Genomic DNA, 18,113 nt, shown 5'->3' on the forward strand with positions numbered 1-18,113 from the left:
ACTTCTAAGAAATAAAGACAGAGGGTGGCTCACCACTCTGTGAAAGACTGCAAAGGCAAACAGTGAAATAATTCAAGAGTTATATTTCTGAATGTGAAATAGCAAGGAATTTGGGGACATCATCATCTACGACATCTATGACATCACAAACTGCAAGAGCACTGCTGTGTCTGATCCACTCACACCTCCACCACCCAAATCACACCAGCTCTGTGGTCGTCTTGTGGGGGTGGGGGTCCTGACCATAGAAGATCATGGGGAAAGGGGACAAAAAGTATGCAGAGCAACAGGTGGACGAGTCTGTAACTGTAGAACTACAAAGTGCTTCTCTCTCTCTCTTTATTCTTTCTATATATATATAAATGTTATTTTAAATATGTAACACATGTAACGTAACTCAACATTGTAACTTAGAGAAACAGAGCCCTATTTATTTGTGTTGTTTGTGTTTATTGTGAAAGTTAACAGAAACAAAATGATAAACAGACTTTTGTTCATATTCCACAGACAAACAGGAGGAAGACCACCTTATGGAAGTTAACCATTTTAAACAAACGTATATATTTTAAAACAAATATTAATCTGAAACTGGGAAGAGAACAGCACTCCACTAAGACTCACTAGGTGGCGCCAGAGAGCTACTTTTGTACACAATCTGGAAGCAAACCAGTGAAAGTAAATCTGAGTGAAAGACTGGATGAAGCAAGAATGCCACGTCATCACAAAGAAAAAGCGTGACGCTTGTAGTGACATAAGATAGACATTCAGCACTTTAGCTGTCTCTCAGAAACGTAACCAACTGCAAACTAAAAGAGCCGGCAGAACCACGTGGTCTCTTTTACATTAAACACTGTATTTTCTGAACCTTCTGAGGTAGAAACTCCCATCAAACACAGAACCCTTATCAGTCAGGTGTGTACTGACCTCCTTCTCAAACCTTAGCAGTACGTACAACTTGACGTCAACGGTGGCTTCCATTTTGTGACGCGCCGGACACTCTTCTGAAGCAAAACATAAAGCCATTCTAAACCTGCAGGTGGTGGCTTTGGTTCTCACGCCAGAATCAAAGGGTCTGTGGGAAAAACAAAACAAAACAAAACACAGGCCTCATTAATAATTAATGAGAGATAAATAAAGAATATTTGAAAAACTCGGACGAATCTATGCATCTCCACTTTTTTGGTCATGTGACGCCAGCTGCTGTAAACGTTGTATTAAAAGTTAACGGACCAATAGAAATGCTGCAGGATAACTCCTTCTATTTAGTTACCAATGATGGAGGCTGGTGGATGTTCTGGGGTTCTGTGTTCAGTTCAGTGGAGGCTAGTGCAGGGTCTGTCTGGTGTTCTGGCTCTAGTTTAGTAGCAGCTGATGGAGGGTGTATTTGGTGTTCTCTCTGCAGTTCAGTGGAGGCTGATGGAGGACGTGTTTCCTGTTCTGTGTCCAGTGGAGGGTCTATGTTGTGTTCTCTCTCTCTATTTAAGTGGCGGCTGATGAAGGGTCTAGCTGGTGTTGTTTGCCTAGTTCGGTGGAGGGTCTATTTTATGTTCTCTGTCAGCGTCGTCTAGTGGAGGCTGATTAGTTTTGCGTTTGTTTACTGAGAGCTGGTGGAGCTGCAGTTGGTCAGGATCTGCAGCGTTTGTGGAACTGTCACAGCGTCGTAAATCTGCTCATTAGAGACCACTGAGATGCAATGTTGCGTGTAATGGCTCATTGCTTTAACAATCTGTCTGATGAGCTGCTCGGTTACAGTATGCTGCCGTGGCAACCACAGACCATAACAAGTTGCAAACAAACGGGAAACACTTCTAGAAATGTTCCACACACATCGGCCTTTCAGTGTACGCCTTCTGCTGGTGCATCCTCAGGCATTTGTTGACCGATGTTGTGATGTGGGTCTAAGGCTGTAATACACAACACAGACGTTAGACTGGAGCGAAAAAAAAGGCAGAGGTGAAAATATTATAGTCACGTTTCCTCAAATTAAAGTTAAAAATATAAATAAAAAACAAACCCCAGTTAACGGTGACACACATTCGGTGCTAAATATTTAAACGTGTTGACGGCCTCCCTCTCTGTCAAACCCCAAACCATCAGTCTTCACCACAAGTGACACATGAACAAAACTGCCCTCTAGTGGACGCTCCTGAATCATATCAAAACCGACTGATCAGTGGGAACCCTACAAAACGATGCAAGACAGGTCCGTATCAGCCCAGCTAATAACGGCTAATTATTTCGATAAATGTGGTGCGATATTAGGTCAGCGATCTATAAGAGCAAAGTCAGACAAACACGAGAGCGCCAACTAAGCGCAACCTCCTCATGCAACAGAGGGAGAAGAAGACATCAGCGCCAGAGAGTGCAGAAACGCAGACAGCTGGTGTGCAGGGCATGGCTGGAGGGCACGGCGTGAAGCCTGGCTGTCTGCATACACAGACGCAAGCAGGAGGAATCACTGCAGCGCTGCTAGACATGACAGCTCATCATAACTCAACCATGACAAGCCTCAGAAACACACATCAAGCTCCCAGACAGAGAGAACAGCCGCTACATCAAACCAGCAGCAGCATGCCATCAAACACAGCTCACGGGACAGGTAGGTGGAGGGCTGAACAGATTAATCAAAATCGTCATGCGGACTATGGGTTATGATCTTGTTAATACTACAAAGCTATTTAAATCACGTGAAACTGATCTCAGTAAATATCATATTTTAAATAGGGTTTCCTAAACTCTGGGGGTAAAAATCACTGATTGTGCCTTTAAACTGACCAGAGGCTAAGACTTCTACCTGCACAGGCATCAGCAGGTTTTACAGATGGACTCCAGTGGCTGACAAAAAAAAGCCCTTCATCTGACACAGGGACAGCAACCTGGCACACACACACACACACACCTCCTACTCGCCTGCTCGTCTGTGTGCGTTGGCACGGCCTGGGCACTGCCCATCTGCCCGGTTCGGCCCGACGTGCCCCTGAACAGCGACCTGCGGCGAGAGCCGGGCCCACGCAGGTCCACCAATTTAGTTTGTCCTTCTGCCGTCTGCTGATGTTTCAATACAGACAGGACGCTGCGGTGTATAGACAAGCGTATATCATCGCTGTTGAAACAATAACTCAGCTCCGAAAGTGACTTTACCTTTAAGTACTTTGGAAATAAGTCATTCAGAACCATTTCTATTGGGCCGTTCATCATCAAACTTCCTGCCACTTTTTTATTTTTTTATCCACATTCTCCCTTTGTTCCAGAGTTTTATTCGTTCTAAACCTATATCTGAGGAAATCTCCCACAATGCATTTGGTGCTGTCTGTAGTGTGGAGAAGAGGAGTTCATATTCCTGGACTTCCTCAGCTAATTTGACTGGACCAATCACAGTTGTTGTGATCTGTGTCACTGTGGTGTGTTTTTAATTTTCTGGGAAAGGGGCACATCAGGCTAAAGAGAGAGGTACGGCATAGGGTTCGTGTCTACATGCCACCTACGTGTTGCTTACGGGATAGGTTTGACACAGGACCTATAAATTGGCCTTTAGTCAGTCATGTTTAGCAGGCTGAAATTGTCCACCAGGGGGCAGTAATACTCTATGTCTTTGTGTTTAGGTATAACGACATAAGACCAATACACAAACCTTATAGTTTGACTGGTTGGTGACTGTTGAGCTGCCTGAATGTGTCGCGTCCATAGGATTGTGTCCGAGTAAAAGTGACCACTCTGGAGCCTTTGTTCGCCTGTGCTGGAACCCACACACTCATACCATCGTCTTTCTCCTGAGAACACAGTGAAAGCTTAGGTAAGTATTTACAATTTCAATATTAGGTCTGAAAAAAAACTAAATCAGGACACAATATTTTGACAAAAATGCTAAATACCCAGCAGTGATTGGTCAGAATTATGCCTTAGCTGACTGCAGTAGTCTTTCTATGCGTCTGTCTTTGATAAGTATTGCTGACCAAAACATAGGACCAAGGCACAACATCGCCCTCTGGTGGACTGCAGAGTTCAGATATCTAATGGATCCTGGACATGAGAGCGTATAATGTGAGGATACCTAGTTTGGATGCTGAAATAAAGTGGTTTGAAACTTACATAAGCTCCAGTCAAAACTAATAACAGTGTAGATAATATAGACAATACACTACTAGCACTGCGGAGTGTAATGATCCGGCTTCTGCACACTACACCAGTGCCAGGCTTTCAGGCTTTGGAGCTTTGTCCTGGAATGACAACACTTCACTAATTCCCCATCCGCCTTCACTCACTGCTTTGTGTCCTCCGTTAGCGAGAGCGCTATCATTCCTGACGCGAAAATAATTAATTTCCCTTATCTGCAGCTTAGCTCTTCAAGCCAAATCCGCCTAACTGGCAACTCTTTATTCACAGGTATTACTGACACATTGACTCACACCCACACACACTCCTAAAGACACATACACACATACTCTAAAGATTAATTGCATGTCTTCTGGGGTTGACGTCCATTACAGAACACCTGAAAGATCCACGATAGAGCGCGGAGAGAGAGAGAGAGAAAGAGAAAGAGAAAGAGCGAGATAACATTGTTAGAGGGGCGCAGAATGATGGAGAAACAACGTCCCGGGGCAGCATCGCTCTGATCCTGCTTTCACACACTTGCCAAAGCAGACGCATCGATTCTGCTGTCTGTGGGGCTTTCTCTGTTTTAAAAAAAAGGAGAAAAAAAAAGAAACACCCCCACCTCTCCCCTCTACCTCTATTAAGACTGACACTGTGTTATCTTCATCGCTACACAAAGCTCTGTCCCAGAAGAGCTCAAGAAAACAGAGGCAGAAAGAGCTTAAAGCCATGGTTGGCCAGATATTTACACACTATACTTCTTTACTCAGATGTAGATCATCAGTGAAAACGTTGTTAATTAAAATTCATTAGTGTCCAGTCACAGAAATGTTCCTCAAGTCAAGGTCTGGAACAGCAAAATGTCCAACTTACTTTATGATGTTGTAGTTGCTGTTGACATTACTGCTTTCCCCCACTAGCGTTGTGTTAGCGTCACCCTCCTCCGCTCGCACCCTAACTAGCAAGCTGATTAGCTCACTTTGCTGGAGGGTGTAACTTCACCCATAACCCGCAAGCTGACTGGCTATTATTGCTGGAGGGCGGGACTTTATCCATAAACAGACGCCATATTTAGCATTAGCACACACTTTAGCATAAGCATCCCCAAAAACGTGCCCAGGACAGCGGTGTCTGGAGCCCTGCCCTGTGTGTGTGTGTGTGTGTGTCATTTACTCAACACACAGTGCTCATGAGTAATGTCATGTGTGCTGTGTACAATGCATGTGATTGGTCTGAGTTTCCTGGACTGATAAACCGTAACAGCTAGCAATGTTACACCAGTTAAAATAAACACTCCATTATAGGTCCAGGTCCAGAAAGGACAACGTCTGGGCGCGAACCTGGATCGTGTCCAGCTATTAATGACCACTTCTCTAGAACTATGAGGCTAAAGTAGTTAAAAAAGACTGTATAAATCACTACACTTTTGTTATTTTTTTTAACCAACTGGTGTGATTTGAAGCAAGTTATAATCAGCACTGAGCATTCTGTAAATTGTGCTTGTGGAGAAGAGCGAGAGGAGGAGGAGGAGACGGACTGGACTCCAGGGGTCACCCTTTACTTTTGAAGTGATCATAAAGCTACAGGGTAACCTTCTGAACATGCGAGGGCTCTCAGTGTCGTCTACAGAGAGAGAAAGAGAGGGAGAGACAGAGATGAGCAAAGCTAATTACCTCCAGTCTGCTGTGCTTCACCACTCTCACTTTCAATGGCAAGTCTTTCACCATCCTCTTTCTCAACTTCCTCCTCCTCCTCCTATGCCTTTCTCCAGTTCCTTCACAAACAAGCTCAGCAGTGAGACTGTGGGCTAATGGTGCTGGAGGGTAGCCTTGTTTAGAACGAGGCTTGAGGAGAGGAGGGAGTAACAGGGAAGGTTGCTGCTGCTGCCGCCGTCCACACATCTGGGGATTTGAGTGACTCTTTGAGTTAAAAGAGCATCGCTGCTGATGCTGAGGTAGATTTGAGGTGGGTGTCTCTGGAAGGTTTGGGATGCTCCTGACCTGCTTGTTACCCTGTGGTTTCTGAGGGTATTGCAGGGGCTTCTGGTCTTGCTGGCCCTTGAAATTCACAACACATTTATGTTTCTATACGTAATAAGCTTTACTTCCAGAGGACCACCCTGTGACTGTTTTGTACCTTTTTTTCCGAGAGTGTTGGGGGAACATTCTGGAGTTTCTCCTGCCTCTGTTTCCATCTGTTCTGAGCTTGCATGTGTCTCCTCTTCTCTTTCTGAAGATTGAGCTTCTCTCTCAGTCGCTTCTGCTTCTGTAATTGCAGCTGGTACCACACCGTAACACCATCCTCATCCTCACCAGCCTTGCTCTGGCAGGGAGTGTCTTTATCATCGTCACCAACGCCACACTGGAAAAAAGAAACACGTCTAACGTTACAAATGTGCATTTATATTCAGGATGCACTGATTATACGATTTTGATTTGCCTGATTACGTAAACACCGTAAGCCCGAGTTCTTTCATACGCACTTGAATATTGCATGTGTACGTCAATGCCTTTGCCCCTTCCCACCCTCGTTTAGCCCACAGTCTAAACAGACACATCTTTGTTGCCTGAAAGATTTAATCACGATCTGATATTGAGATCAGAAATGATTTAAAAAAATGTGTAGGTAGTGACAGATGAACTGCGACTGGTGATACCTTTTGCTGTCACTCTGTTGGTCCCCTCAAAGACACATCATTGTACCTTACTGTAACTGATTTTAAAACTGTGTTGATTTCAAATGCCTCGTGTAATCTCCATATCTCTATAATGCTATTCGATGAGTACATTGTTCTTCCTGAAAGTGTACGTACCGATCCAGCGTTGCTACTCCAGGACCAGTGTTACTGGAGACAATCTGCTCAAATAAATGAATCTTCATTAGAAGGACAGAGAAAACCATCTCTGCCGAGATCTAGTGATGCTCTGGCGCTGATATCTGGGCATAACTGAAGGGGAAAGTGCAGATAGTGCTGGAATTGATTGATTTGCAGCACAAGCCCCTGAAAGAGCTTTGACAGCAGCTATTGATCCGGCCAGCGCTGTATTGTCCAGGCTAATAATTGGGTGTAATGAACAGCCTTCAGTGAGTCGCCCTGACCTTGAGCTGAGAGAGAGAGAGAGTGTGTGAGTGTGTGTGTAAGAGAGAGAGAGAGAGATAGAAAGAGAGAGAGAATGAAAGGCTCTGTTAACACAATCACTTTCCAAGTGGGGGAAGTGAAAGGCTCTATTAATGCAAATTAGAGAGAAAAAGTGAGAAGTACAAAAGGCACCAATCAAGAGAAAGAAAAACAGAAAGCAAGAGAGATGGACAGGGAAAGGGGATCAGAGATGGAAGAGAAAAAAAGAGAGTGCAAGGAAGAGAGAGAGAGTAAATGGACTGAAAAGAGAAAGTGTGTGTGAGAGCGCGAGAGAGAGATTGAGGTATCTGCCAGGTGTCAAGTTCTCACTTTTAAACCACGGGTCCCACAGTGCCGTTTATTGCAAATTATGAAGTACACAGAGGTCCAGGAAGACTGTCTCACTCCATTGTTTCTTTCCCTCCCTCTCCCCTCCTTTCCCTGCTTACTCTCTCTCTCCCTCACCTCCTTCGTCTCTTCTTCCATTTCCTCCTTCTTTTCCTCGCAGAGTAAACTCTGAGAAGAGTGGGGGTCCTCCTTGACCTCTTGACCCTGACTCTTCCCTGTGAGCTCTGGCTCTGGTGCAACTCTGGCACACGCTCCATCCCTGCCAGCGCCGGGCATCCCCCTGGCAACGGCCCCGGCAACCGCCCTGGCAACAGGCCGGACCTGAGCGGCGGGAGTGGGTGTGGGACGAGCGGTGGTAATGAAGGAAGTGTTTTGGGCCAAAACAGGAGGTTCACTCAGATCATGGGCAGAGTTTGGAGAAATCTGGGTCTGAATGGACAGAGACATGAATGAAACGAGGCTCTTTATTATACAGCTTTAACTTTAGTATATTAAAGTTTATTAAATATTATCTGAAACATTCATACCACGACCCAGAAATGGATTAGTGGTTACAGATAAAAAACATTCATTACATACAGTATATATATATATGAAGGTGAATTTTTATGGTATATAGCATAATTACATTAATAATTTAGTAATTAGGCGGCACGGTGGTGCCTGGAGGTTGTAGGTTCGAGTCCCGCTCCGGTGACTGTCTGTGAGGAGTGTGGTGTGTTCTCCCTGTGTCTGCGTGGGTTTCCTCCGGGTGACTGTCTGTGAGGAGTGTGGTGTGTTCTCCCTGTGTCTGTGTGGGTTTCCTCCGGGTGACTGTCTGTGAGGAGTGTGGTGTGTTCTCCCTGTGTCTGTGTGGGTTTCCTCCGGGTGACTGTCTGTGAGGAGTGTGGTGTGTTCTCCCTGTGTCTGTGTGGGTTTCCTCCGGGTGACTGTCTGTGAGGAGTGTGGTGTGTTCTCCCTGTGTCTGTGTGGGTTTCCTCCGGGTGACTGTCTGTGAGGAGTGTGGTGTGTTCTCCCTGTGTCTGTGTGGGTTTCCTCTGGATCCTCCGGTTTCCTCCCACGTTCCAAAAACACACATTGGTTGGTGGGTTGGCGACTCAAAAGTGTCCGTAGGTGTGAGTGAATGTATGAGTGTGTGTGTTCCCCTGTGAAGGACTGGCGCCCCCTCCAGGGTGTATTCCCGCCTTGTACCCAATGATTCCAGGTAGGCTCTGGACCCACCGTGACCCTGAACTGGATAAGGGTTACAGATAATGAATGGATGAATTTAGTAATTATACATATTCTAGATATGTTTTAATACATATGTGATGACATCCATATAAACTGTCTAAAAGTTTGTAGACACCCTTTATAATTGAACTCAGCTTCACCCCGTTATTGACACACACTGTACACTGAACACAGACAGCTTTAATGAACATGAAAACAACTGTTCCCAGGCCATTGCAATTCCTTACCATTCTGGGCCTGATGACTGCACAGTTAAGAGGGTCGGGGAGGATCTGAGGGCTGCTCTGTGATTGGATGCTCGGAAATCCTAGGTGGCCAGGATGAGGGGCTTGCATGGAGCTTGCAGATGATTGGTTAACGTGTGGTTTTGGGTGGAGTAGAGTCTGAGCTGGCAGCTGGGTCTGGTCTGGAGGGAAAGGCTGGTTCACACATCGCTGAGTCTTCAGCGGGAGGAACTGCACCTTAGAAAAGAAGGAGCAGAATCACGTCACTCGCCATGTTTGTGTTCTGTTATAAAATGCAAAGACAATCAGTATTTTTGAGCATATGTAAAACAACTACACATTTAGGGAGACAAGCAGCTGCAAATTACACCACTAGCCAAATGATTGAATTTCTTTTATTTGACAATATTTCACCATGGGCAGGAGGGTGTCATTGCAGTAGGTAGTGTGGCTGCCACACAGCCCCAGGGTCGTGGGGTCCAGGGACTGACCCTCACTTTTGTATCCTCCACATACATGTGTTGATGGGTTGATTGGTTTATACACAGATTTATCTAATTTTATATGAATGATATGTAATTATTATCTTTATAAACCTTGCACAGGACACGTTTTATTTTTCATTATTACTCAGGGGGCCATTTATTCAGAAATCTGTAATTATTTAAAACACAATCCAGCAATAACTCTGTATTTGGATTTTCAAACTCTCAGGCATTGTGTTTGACCCTATTAGACTTTGACCCCCGTCTTCATCTCAACCACTAGAGGGCACTGTAGTCTATAGTGTAGTTCACTTGCTCCTGAGCCACAAAACACACTGACCTCCAAGACCTCTAAAAAGATACACATTAAAGTGCAAGTGAAGGGTTCCTTCTTAAAGTTGGCAGCTGGAGAACCGGGAAAGCTTTAGGATCTCAGCCAATTTTAATGGGTTATGCATTTTCTGAATGTAATAAATTGTAAATAAAAATGAGTGTGACTCCTGCGCATTGCTATTATAAACATTTTTATTATGTCCAGTTTTTGTTGTGTTTTATCAAATATGTTCAAATCAGCAGAAATATTTGTGAACTTTTGTCCAAACTTTTAACAGGTGACTGGCCTCAGTACCTTCTCCTTTGTGTTTCTGCTGGACACTGGTTGGAGGGATGCTCCTCCAGCGATACACAGGAATGATTGGGGTGTTTTTTTAATGGTGGGCAAGCCCCTGTCTTTCTGTGGAGAGCAGCAGGGTCCCCAGGGGTGTGCTGGGATGAGGCCACAGAGCAGGGGAGCACTGTCCGGCTCCAAGCTGAAGAGCTGCTGACTGAACATATGCTGCTCTGGGGACACCGGGGAGGAGGACAAGAGACAGAGGAAAAAAAGAGGGAAAAAAACAGGAAGTGAACATATTGCTGTGTTTTTGCTGATCTAATGTGACAACTCTACCTCTGTTAGCTCCTCAGGAGAGAGACAGAGAGAGAGAGAGAGAGAGAGTTGAGTGAAAAAGACAAAGACTAACAGAAATAAACCAAAAAAATAAATTGTTAATAAAAATAGTAAAACAGAAAAGGAAACAATGAATGTAAAGAAACTAAAAACTTGAGAAAATTGAAAGATAAAAAGAGAATTACAGAGAGTAACCAAATCTCAGTTTTGTATCACACTGTTGAGAATGTTAGCGCTTCAACAGAGGTCACTGTTCTCCGGTGAGTTATAAATATCATCCTCAGAGTTCTCGAGCTCTGTCCCTAAAGGACACTGCCTCGGGTGGACGCACCGGGCAGCAGATGGCCACAACGCTCACAGGAAACACAACAGCATGTGGATCTGTGCTCTACACACACACACACACACACACACCTAACTACAGAAGCCCACTCCTCAGGGAAACACACCCTTCACACTAGAGCACTACCACTTGGGGAAAAGATCCAAGAGAAATTGTTCAGGCCAAGATTGTGACGCTAATGCTAACTGCATTAGCGACAGTGCTACAACACTAAACAACTCGAGTTACAGATGAGTTTCTTTGGGAATTCAAACAGTGAATAAAAACTTACAGACGAGTTGCACTTCAGACACAAACAACAGTCATTATTTCCCCTCAAAGACATCTTTCCACATTAAAAGTCGCGGAGCCTCTGAATGTAATCAATGCAGAGAGAACTGTGTTTCCCATTCACAGACATTCCCTTTAAAGCAAGTCTAGGTAAGATTTGTTATTTTTGATCCTGGGCTCCTCTACAGCACAGTCCTGAAACCAAGACTGACAGTGAGGGAGAAGGGTGTGTGGTTTCCTGCCTGCATCCAAAAGTTACATAGTGCAGTTTCTGCAGTGCTGTACCTGAAGTAGCAACGACAGAGGGTCTGCTCTGACTGTTACTAGTTAATGACACATTACAACAAATTTAAAGCTGTAATTTTAAGGTTAAAATACTACCTAGTGTTGCTTTAAGTAGCCTTATAAATGAACATGAAAACCTTTAGTGAAATATATACAGGGCTCATAGTGTTTAATGCTTTTAAGAATATAGTCATATCACCTTAGTCACTTCTACTGATGGTGTCAAATGTATGTAAGCTGCATTTGGAATCGCTCCCTAATTTAGAAACAGTGCACTATTATGTCAGCCATTTTGTGTAATCTCAGCAATGTAGCTGGGTCACTATGGGGCACATTGAAGAAGACACACAATGCACTGCAAATTGTAGCATAGAGAGGCTGCACAATACACAGTGCATCACTAAGATTTACATGAAGTAGTAGTAGAGGTTAATGTAGTGCTGTAAATATTTTTTTGGTCGTTGTTGTAGTAAGATCACTGTGTAGCAAATGCTATGTGGAGAAACGTGAATGAGTCGAGTGAACCACTCACAAAAAATGTAAATAATATCAGCTGTAGTTCTATATTAATATGCGAACAAGAACAATGCCTAAATCTTCTGAATGAACTAAAATGTACGGTCCTGGTCTCACCTGTGTGGACTCCCAATGGGTCGATCTGTACCTGAAGACGTCTAGAAGAGTCTGCATCGTCCTGTCAAACACAAACACGTTTTCATACAAATATTTTAGGGCAAAATGTTGGTGGACATGTTTTGATGACCCAGGTGTTCAGCTACACACACATCTCACATAATCTTCATAGAAAAGCATTGTACAGGTGTGTCCATCCTCAATGCTGTGGTCTGAAGGGATGTAGCAACACTGAACATTGTGACTGCACTAGCTCATCAGTATACAAATGTGTGTGTTGCTGCCATTCAATGCTGAGTGATCTATAAAGGAGGGCTTAATTCCTCTGGTTGTCACTCAAGTAGCTGAATATGTTTTTAAATCTTGTGTTTTATGACCGATTTGTGAGCTTAACCTCGCTGAAGGCTGCTGAACTCGGAAGTGTGGCTCACTGGCTGACGTCACAGCGCAATCCCATCAAGGCCCTCACATGAAGAATACGATAACAATCCTCTAATCCTTCCGAGCGAAAAGGAAACCTCTCTAATTTCACCTTTATCCTCTTAAATATCCATCTCGGTTAACAAATTAACCTTTTTTTCACCGCCGCGCTCTTACGCAAATTGGGCTGCTTCCAGCTTCCTACCTGCTGTTAATTACCCCGATGCTATCGCTGCTAATCTACATTCTTGAACAGAATTGATTTCTTTTTTTTTTCCCCCCCTGCCCTCTTCTCACTCCTTGGCTGCGGTGTGAATGAGGCTGTGATCCGAATGGGTCTCGCTTCCAAACAGAAAGTTAATCAGTGGCTCTACGCAGCAGACTGTGGAGGAGAAATAGCAGGCCATTGTGCGCTTAATCAGCTCCGCACTCAAAAGGTCAGTTTCAGCCGCCCAGTAGGATTTAATTAAAAGGAGTGCCACAATGGCCAGGGCCGCTTGTATGAATTTGATAACCATTCGTTTGATAACCCCCCCCCCCCCCCCTCCACCACCCCATCACACACACACCCCTTCAATGGCTAATCCTGCATTTAGAGGCGATGGAAGTGTGTTTTTGCAAGGGCACGAGTGAGTGTCTGAGCGTACATACACCAGACCCAGAAAAGAAAGCAGGCCAAAAAAAAAAAAGAGAGAGAGAGAGGCAGGGACATCCAGAGAAACTGAAAGGGAGACGGAGTAGAGAGACATTCAGAACAGTATGGAGCTCTCCAGGGCTGGGGCCAGGTGTGGATTGCACTGCATTCAATAACGCAGGCAATTAAGAGAACAATAGGAGGATGTTTCATTAGAGCCGTTGTCTCGTTCTCTCAGAGCAGGGACCAGCCCAGAGACAATGAGGCTGGATACGGAGCCAAAGCCAAAAGGCAAAACCTCGAATGCTAATATCCCCTCGCACTGTACCGAGCACAAGGCTGTCAAACTGTTAACAAAGAAAAGTAAAGTCTGGAACGTGAATGGAGTACCATCCGAATTTACTACATCAATCGCGTTTGTTAGACTCTCAACACACAACAAGCTTAACATGGAAGGGCTGAACGATTTGAGTAAAACATCTCAACCACGAAAAGCTGTAAAAGAACAGGTTTAAAATGGAAACTATTTGCATTTTTACATTTGAACTGGTTTAAAAAACAAAACAAAACCTTAGTATAATTTTCAATAATAAACAGACATTTTAGTTTTTTTAAATTTACAAAACATTTTATAAATGGCTTACAATCTGCTTATTAATGTTAATAATTAGGTTGAAAATCATTAATAATCATTTATAACACCTAGATTAAAACTATAACAGTGACGTGTATTTGCCAAATAGTGAACCTACATCCTTCTACGTTCTTAAACCTCAGATCTTGCAGAATACTGACCTCACTTGGTCTTCTCCATCGGTCAAAATTAGGCCTGTCACTTTAGCTTTAGCTTTAGCATATTTGTTATGAACTTAAACCATTTAACCACAAACTTTATTCAATTAACCGCCAGCAGAATGTCTTTTAAGACACTGATGATAATGTGGCGTACATTATTCACATTAAAAAGTGATTATTAATGACCCTTAAGGTGCATACAACTTAAATAATAATAAAAACAGATATTTAAACCATTTATAAACCTTTGTAAGTGTAGTCTTATTTTAAAGTGGTACTCGTTGTTTAATGTGACCAGGGCTATTTGTTCAATCCAACTTTCAAACTAACAAAATAATAATAATAATAATAAATGATAAAGAATCAATAAGGAGATACAAGTGTAGTTAATGGTATAAAAAAAGGCATGAAAAGGACAAAGGAAATCTAAGCAATATTTCTTGGTCCACGCCTGAATGGTGGTGATGTTTAGAAAAGCGTGAGAAAGCCAATTCTCTCCTTCCACATTCGCTCACCTTCAAGCACTGTGGCTTCAAAGAATTAAAAACCAGTGGGCAAAGCAACCATCCATGGCAAAGAGCCTTTATCTCACACACTGCCTATCAGCACTGTCATTCAGTATCTGTGCAAACAAACAGCAGCCTACAATCACCCCCCCTCCGCACTCAGAATCCCTGCAACACAATTAATGACTCTAATGACATCTCTTGCTGCAGCGGAGTCGTTCATTCCAATTCAGGAGAATAAAATTGCTGGGTGCAGTTGTAATATCAAGTTCTGCAATGATAGGCAGGATTAATATTTAAACACCTCTCTTTATGGAAGATATTCCATACACACACACACACACACACACACCCTGCAGATGGGACCCACATGTACGATTAGAGTGTGATTGCATGATAATGGTATGATAATCGCGATTAATCAGATGGCCGCCGGCGGATGGAAGTTTCTGGGGGGCGTTTTTGTCACCTGCATCTTAAACGCCACTGTATTCATCCTGGACGTGCCTCCTCCATGACTGGCAGAGTGGAGGGTCACATGGTTTGCTTCGTTTACACATGGAAAAACTGCCCAGCGTGCTTTGGGTCACCTGAAACCCTTTGACGCTGGTGGTTTGGCAGGCTGCTTGGAGAACAGCAGATTGAAGGGCAAAAGGGTGTGTGTGAGACGGAAAGAAAAGGGGGTCAGACCTACCAGACCCATTTTAGATCACACATCCTGTAACTGGACAGCGTTAGTGCACTGGATATGAAGATACTTAGGTGTGCAATGTCATTCTGACCACCAAAAATAGCCCTGTTAAAGGAAACCTGACTCAGATCTGTGCACTGTGAAAACACCACTAAACATCATGGGTCTGAAAGGACATGGATATGTCCAGAAGCCTTTACTGATGAAAATAAATACATGAAGCCCTTCCTCCCAACACTGTATGTGTCTGAGTTTATTGAGGATCATTAGAAGCAGAATGTACATATACATCCATCTTCAGAGACTGAATTTTGAAGTCGTGAAAATTAAAAAACGGAAACGGGCGACGGTACAGTGTACAGTAGCAACGTAGCAGCGTCACCATGGTGTCAATCTGGTTGTGTGTGTTGTGGTCTTTACTCAGACTGTCAGACAGGATTGTCATACCGATTTAACTTGGACTTACCACTGTACCACAACTGCAACAGCAAAAAAAACGAGTAAAAAACAGGACTGGTACATTTTTTATTTTCAATTTTGGTACAGACATGGCACTGATATTTATGACATTCTTATCGGAGACCACACACACGCAAGTCTACTCCAGATTACTTAAGTGCGCAATGATTTAAACAAGCAGTTTGCTCAATTTTTATTTGCTGCACTATAGTTGTAGCTCCATTAGCCTTAGACGATTACTGCAAATTAAAGAATCAAATTCGTCCATTTTGAAAACCATTTCCTTAGCGATAGCCTCCCTGTGGTGGGTTTCCCTGGTCATAATCAATTCAGCTGGACCATGCATCATTATATTAAGCTGTAAAACTCAAGCACAGTGTCCAGCAGGTGAATGCTGATAATTTATAATCATATTTACAAATGTCTGAGAACAGGAAACAGTCATCCCTTCAACAGGAGAATATTTCATGCCCTACACAGGCCAACATAAAAAAAACATAATCTTGGCCAAAGTGGAAATATTCGTGTTTATTTTTTGCCAGGGTTCATATTGGGGGGGATCTAAACCCATGACTTCACGTCGCACCCACCACTAAGCCCCTCCTGTGCAGAAATGCAATAAGCATAAGTGAATAAAGCTCATATCAAACATTTCCAGTTGTGAGGGGAGTCCTATCAGTGTTTACAGAATTTCAAACACTGTTTAGCCAGGGCACTGATGGTTAATAGCTGTAGAACACACACACACACACGGGTGGATGCACACACACACATACGCACACACAGGGTTAGCAGATGCTACTCACTTGGAGGCTCGAGGGATCCACAGCAGGATTGGCCGGGTTTTGTGCAGACGTCAAGGGCACTGCAAAGAGAGGATAAAAGCCCATTGGAAACGACTCCACACACACGTCATATTAAAACATCACACCATCCTTTTTACATCATTTTAAATTGCCAGTTGCCCTTTACATTGTGTCAACATCTCATGAAGAACGAATCAACAGAACGCTTCAAATGAACCTGGAATTAAAACGTGTGACATTTACATAGAGCCCCACTCTCCGTTTACTTTATTTCCAACCGAAATGTCCAAGCTATTCATTTTTTCAAGAGATATCTTTGAAGACATTAAACACAGTCTAGAAACGACATGGAGCACTTTCCACTTCAGTCCCAAAGGTGGAAACTACTAAATGTTTTAGAGGAAACTGGAGTCCTAACGAACTCTCAAGCCCTGGTAGCACCTCAAAGTGTCTCAGTAGATAAACAGCACTCAAGGCTTTCCTCTTTGAGAGACAGAAAATAAAATCTACAGGTTTGTGTCCATCCGTCCACTGTGAAATGACAACCCTTGGAGCTGTCAGGAAGCCGTTACTGAGAAAAGGAAATAGACACAAAAGAAGAACGTGTGCAACTCAAACATAGGAGGTGGTGGAGTTGTCAATACAGTGGACTGGCCGCCCCATAGCAGACACCTTGGGATTACTTGAAATTATACAACCGTTGACAGGAAATTAGATAAATTAAGCCTGGTCTTTGACTTTTGAACTATATTTTACATTAATACGTTTTTTCCTCTTTGCCCTGTAAAGTATCCTTTATAGTTTGAAACACAGGCAATGTAACTGCTGTCTAAACCGCACATGTTTATTTAGAATTCATTTATATCGACTATGCCCCACTCCCCCCACTCACTAGCCCTCTGCTCTCATGAAAGCAATGCCATGCTTTTGAATTAGGGGCTTTTCAGCTGATGCCAGAGGCCATTAAATAAAAGCCTATGAATATAATCATGGGTTAGCCAAGAGGCTCCTATCACACATACACTGGTTCTGTAAAAAATAATTGGTGTCATATATATATATATACACACATACATAGACACACATTCATCGCCCTTGTCCAGTTTTCTGCATTGAGGGTCAATAGAAATGTAATGTGGCTGTCAAAACAATGTGTATTTTAATGAAAAGTGATTTTAATCCAAACAGCTCTGTTGGTCCATCCATCCATTAAATATTCTCATAGATAAAGTCAAGCTGGTGCTTTAAGCAGTGGAAAATAAATAAATACAATAAAAATTTAGCGTGTTTACCATATTTGAAAAGTTCTTTCCATACGCTAAATTCAGTAAATAATCTGAATAGATTTTTCTTTTATGTGGTCATTATCACAAAGCTGAATGTTGAACAGATGTGTGTTTGTTTAGGACAGGACCTTGTTTTGGGGGACCTCCTGGAGACTGATGAGGCAGAGAGAAAGGGCTTTGTGTTACTCTTCTGTGGGACTCTGGAGTTTCCCAATGTTTCTGGATGTCATCGTCCTGGAGTGTGTGACCAGCCCCATAAGCACTGTAGAGATGTGACTAGATTTAAAAAAATAAAAGAACAACACATAAAAATCTATATCAATGTATAGTTCAAAAGTTAGCTACCACAATGCTAATGTTGCTAACACGCATGTCCCCCATAAAACGCCATATGTTGTAATTTGTTGAAAACTTGAACAAATTTTCTGCAAATGACAGCACACGACACTTTATAACAGGAAAGTACACAACGGCATTTTAGAAATACTTACAATCTCTTATTATAATGAAATATAATATAAAAAAGGCTAGATTAT

General features: G+C 43.1%; 1 protein-coding gene across 3 annotated transcripts in view; it reads right to left on the reverse strand.

Annotated features, from left to right (window-relative positions):
• Positions 1–508: 508 nt before the first annotated feature.
• Positions 509–18,113, reverse strand: part of LOC136679702 (RNA-binding protein 33-like) — a 28,685-nt gene continuing 11,080 nt past the window's right edge. Inside the window, exons 6-15 of one of the 3 annotated variants that reach the window (XR_010796570.1) lie at positions 17,706–17,853; positions 16,292–16,350; positions 11,981–12,041; positions 10,132–10,343; positions 9,022–9,255; positions 7,679–7,990; positions 6,232–6,456; positions 3,632–3,770; positions 925–1,072; positions 509–655 (exon numbers count right to left, since the gene is read on the reverse strand). Coding sequence is in view for 2 of the 3 variants with exons in the window: in XM_066658365.1 (XP_066514462.1) it covers positions 3,633–3,770; positions 6,232–6,456; positions 7,679–7,990; positions 9,022–9,255; positions 10,132–10,335 (1,113 nt within the window). In the remaining variant the exon portion in view is untranslated. Of the gene's footprint in view, positions 1,073–1,416; positions 1,905–3,631; positions 3,771–6,231; positions 6,457–7,678; positions 7,991–9,021; positions 9,256–10,131; positions 10,344–11,980; positions 12,042–16,291; positions 16,351–17,705; positions 17,854–18,113 lie in introns of those variants that run through there. The other 2 variants (XM_066658365.1, XM_066658367.1) reach the window with 2 other exon arrangements.

Source organism: Hoplias malabaricus, chromosome Y (assembly GCF_029633855.1).
Source record: "Hoplias malabaricus isolate fHopMal1 chromosome Y, fHopMal1.hap1, whole genome shotgun sequence".
NCBI lineage: Eukaryota > Metazoa > Chordata > Actinopteri > Characiformes > Erythrinidae > Hoplias > Hoplias malabaricus.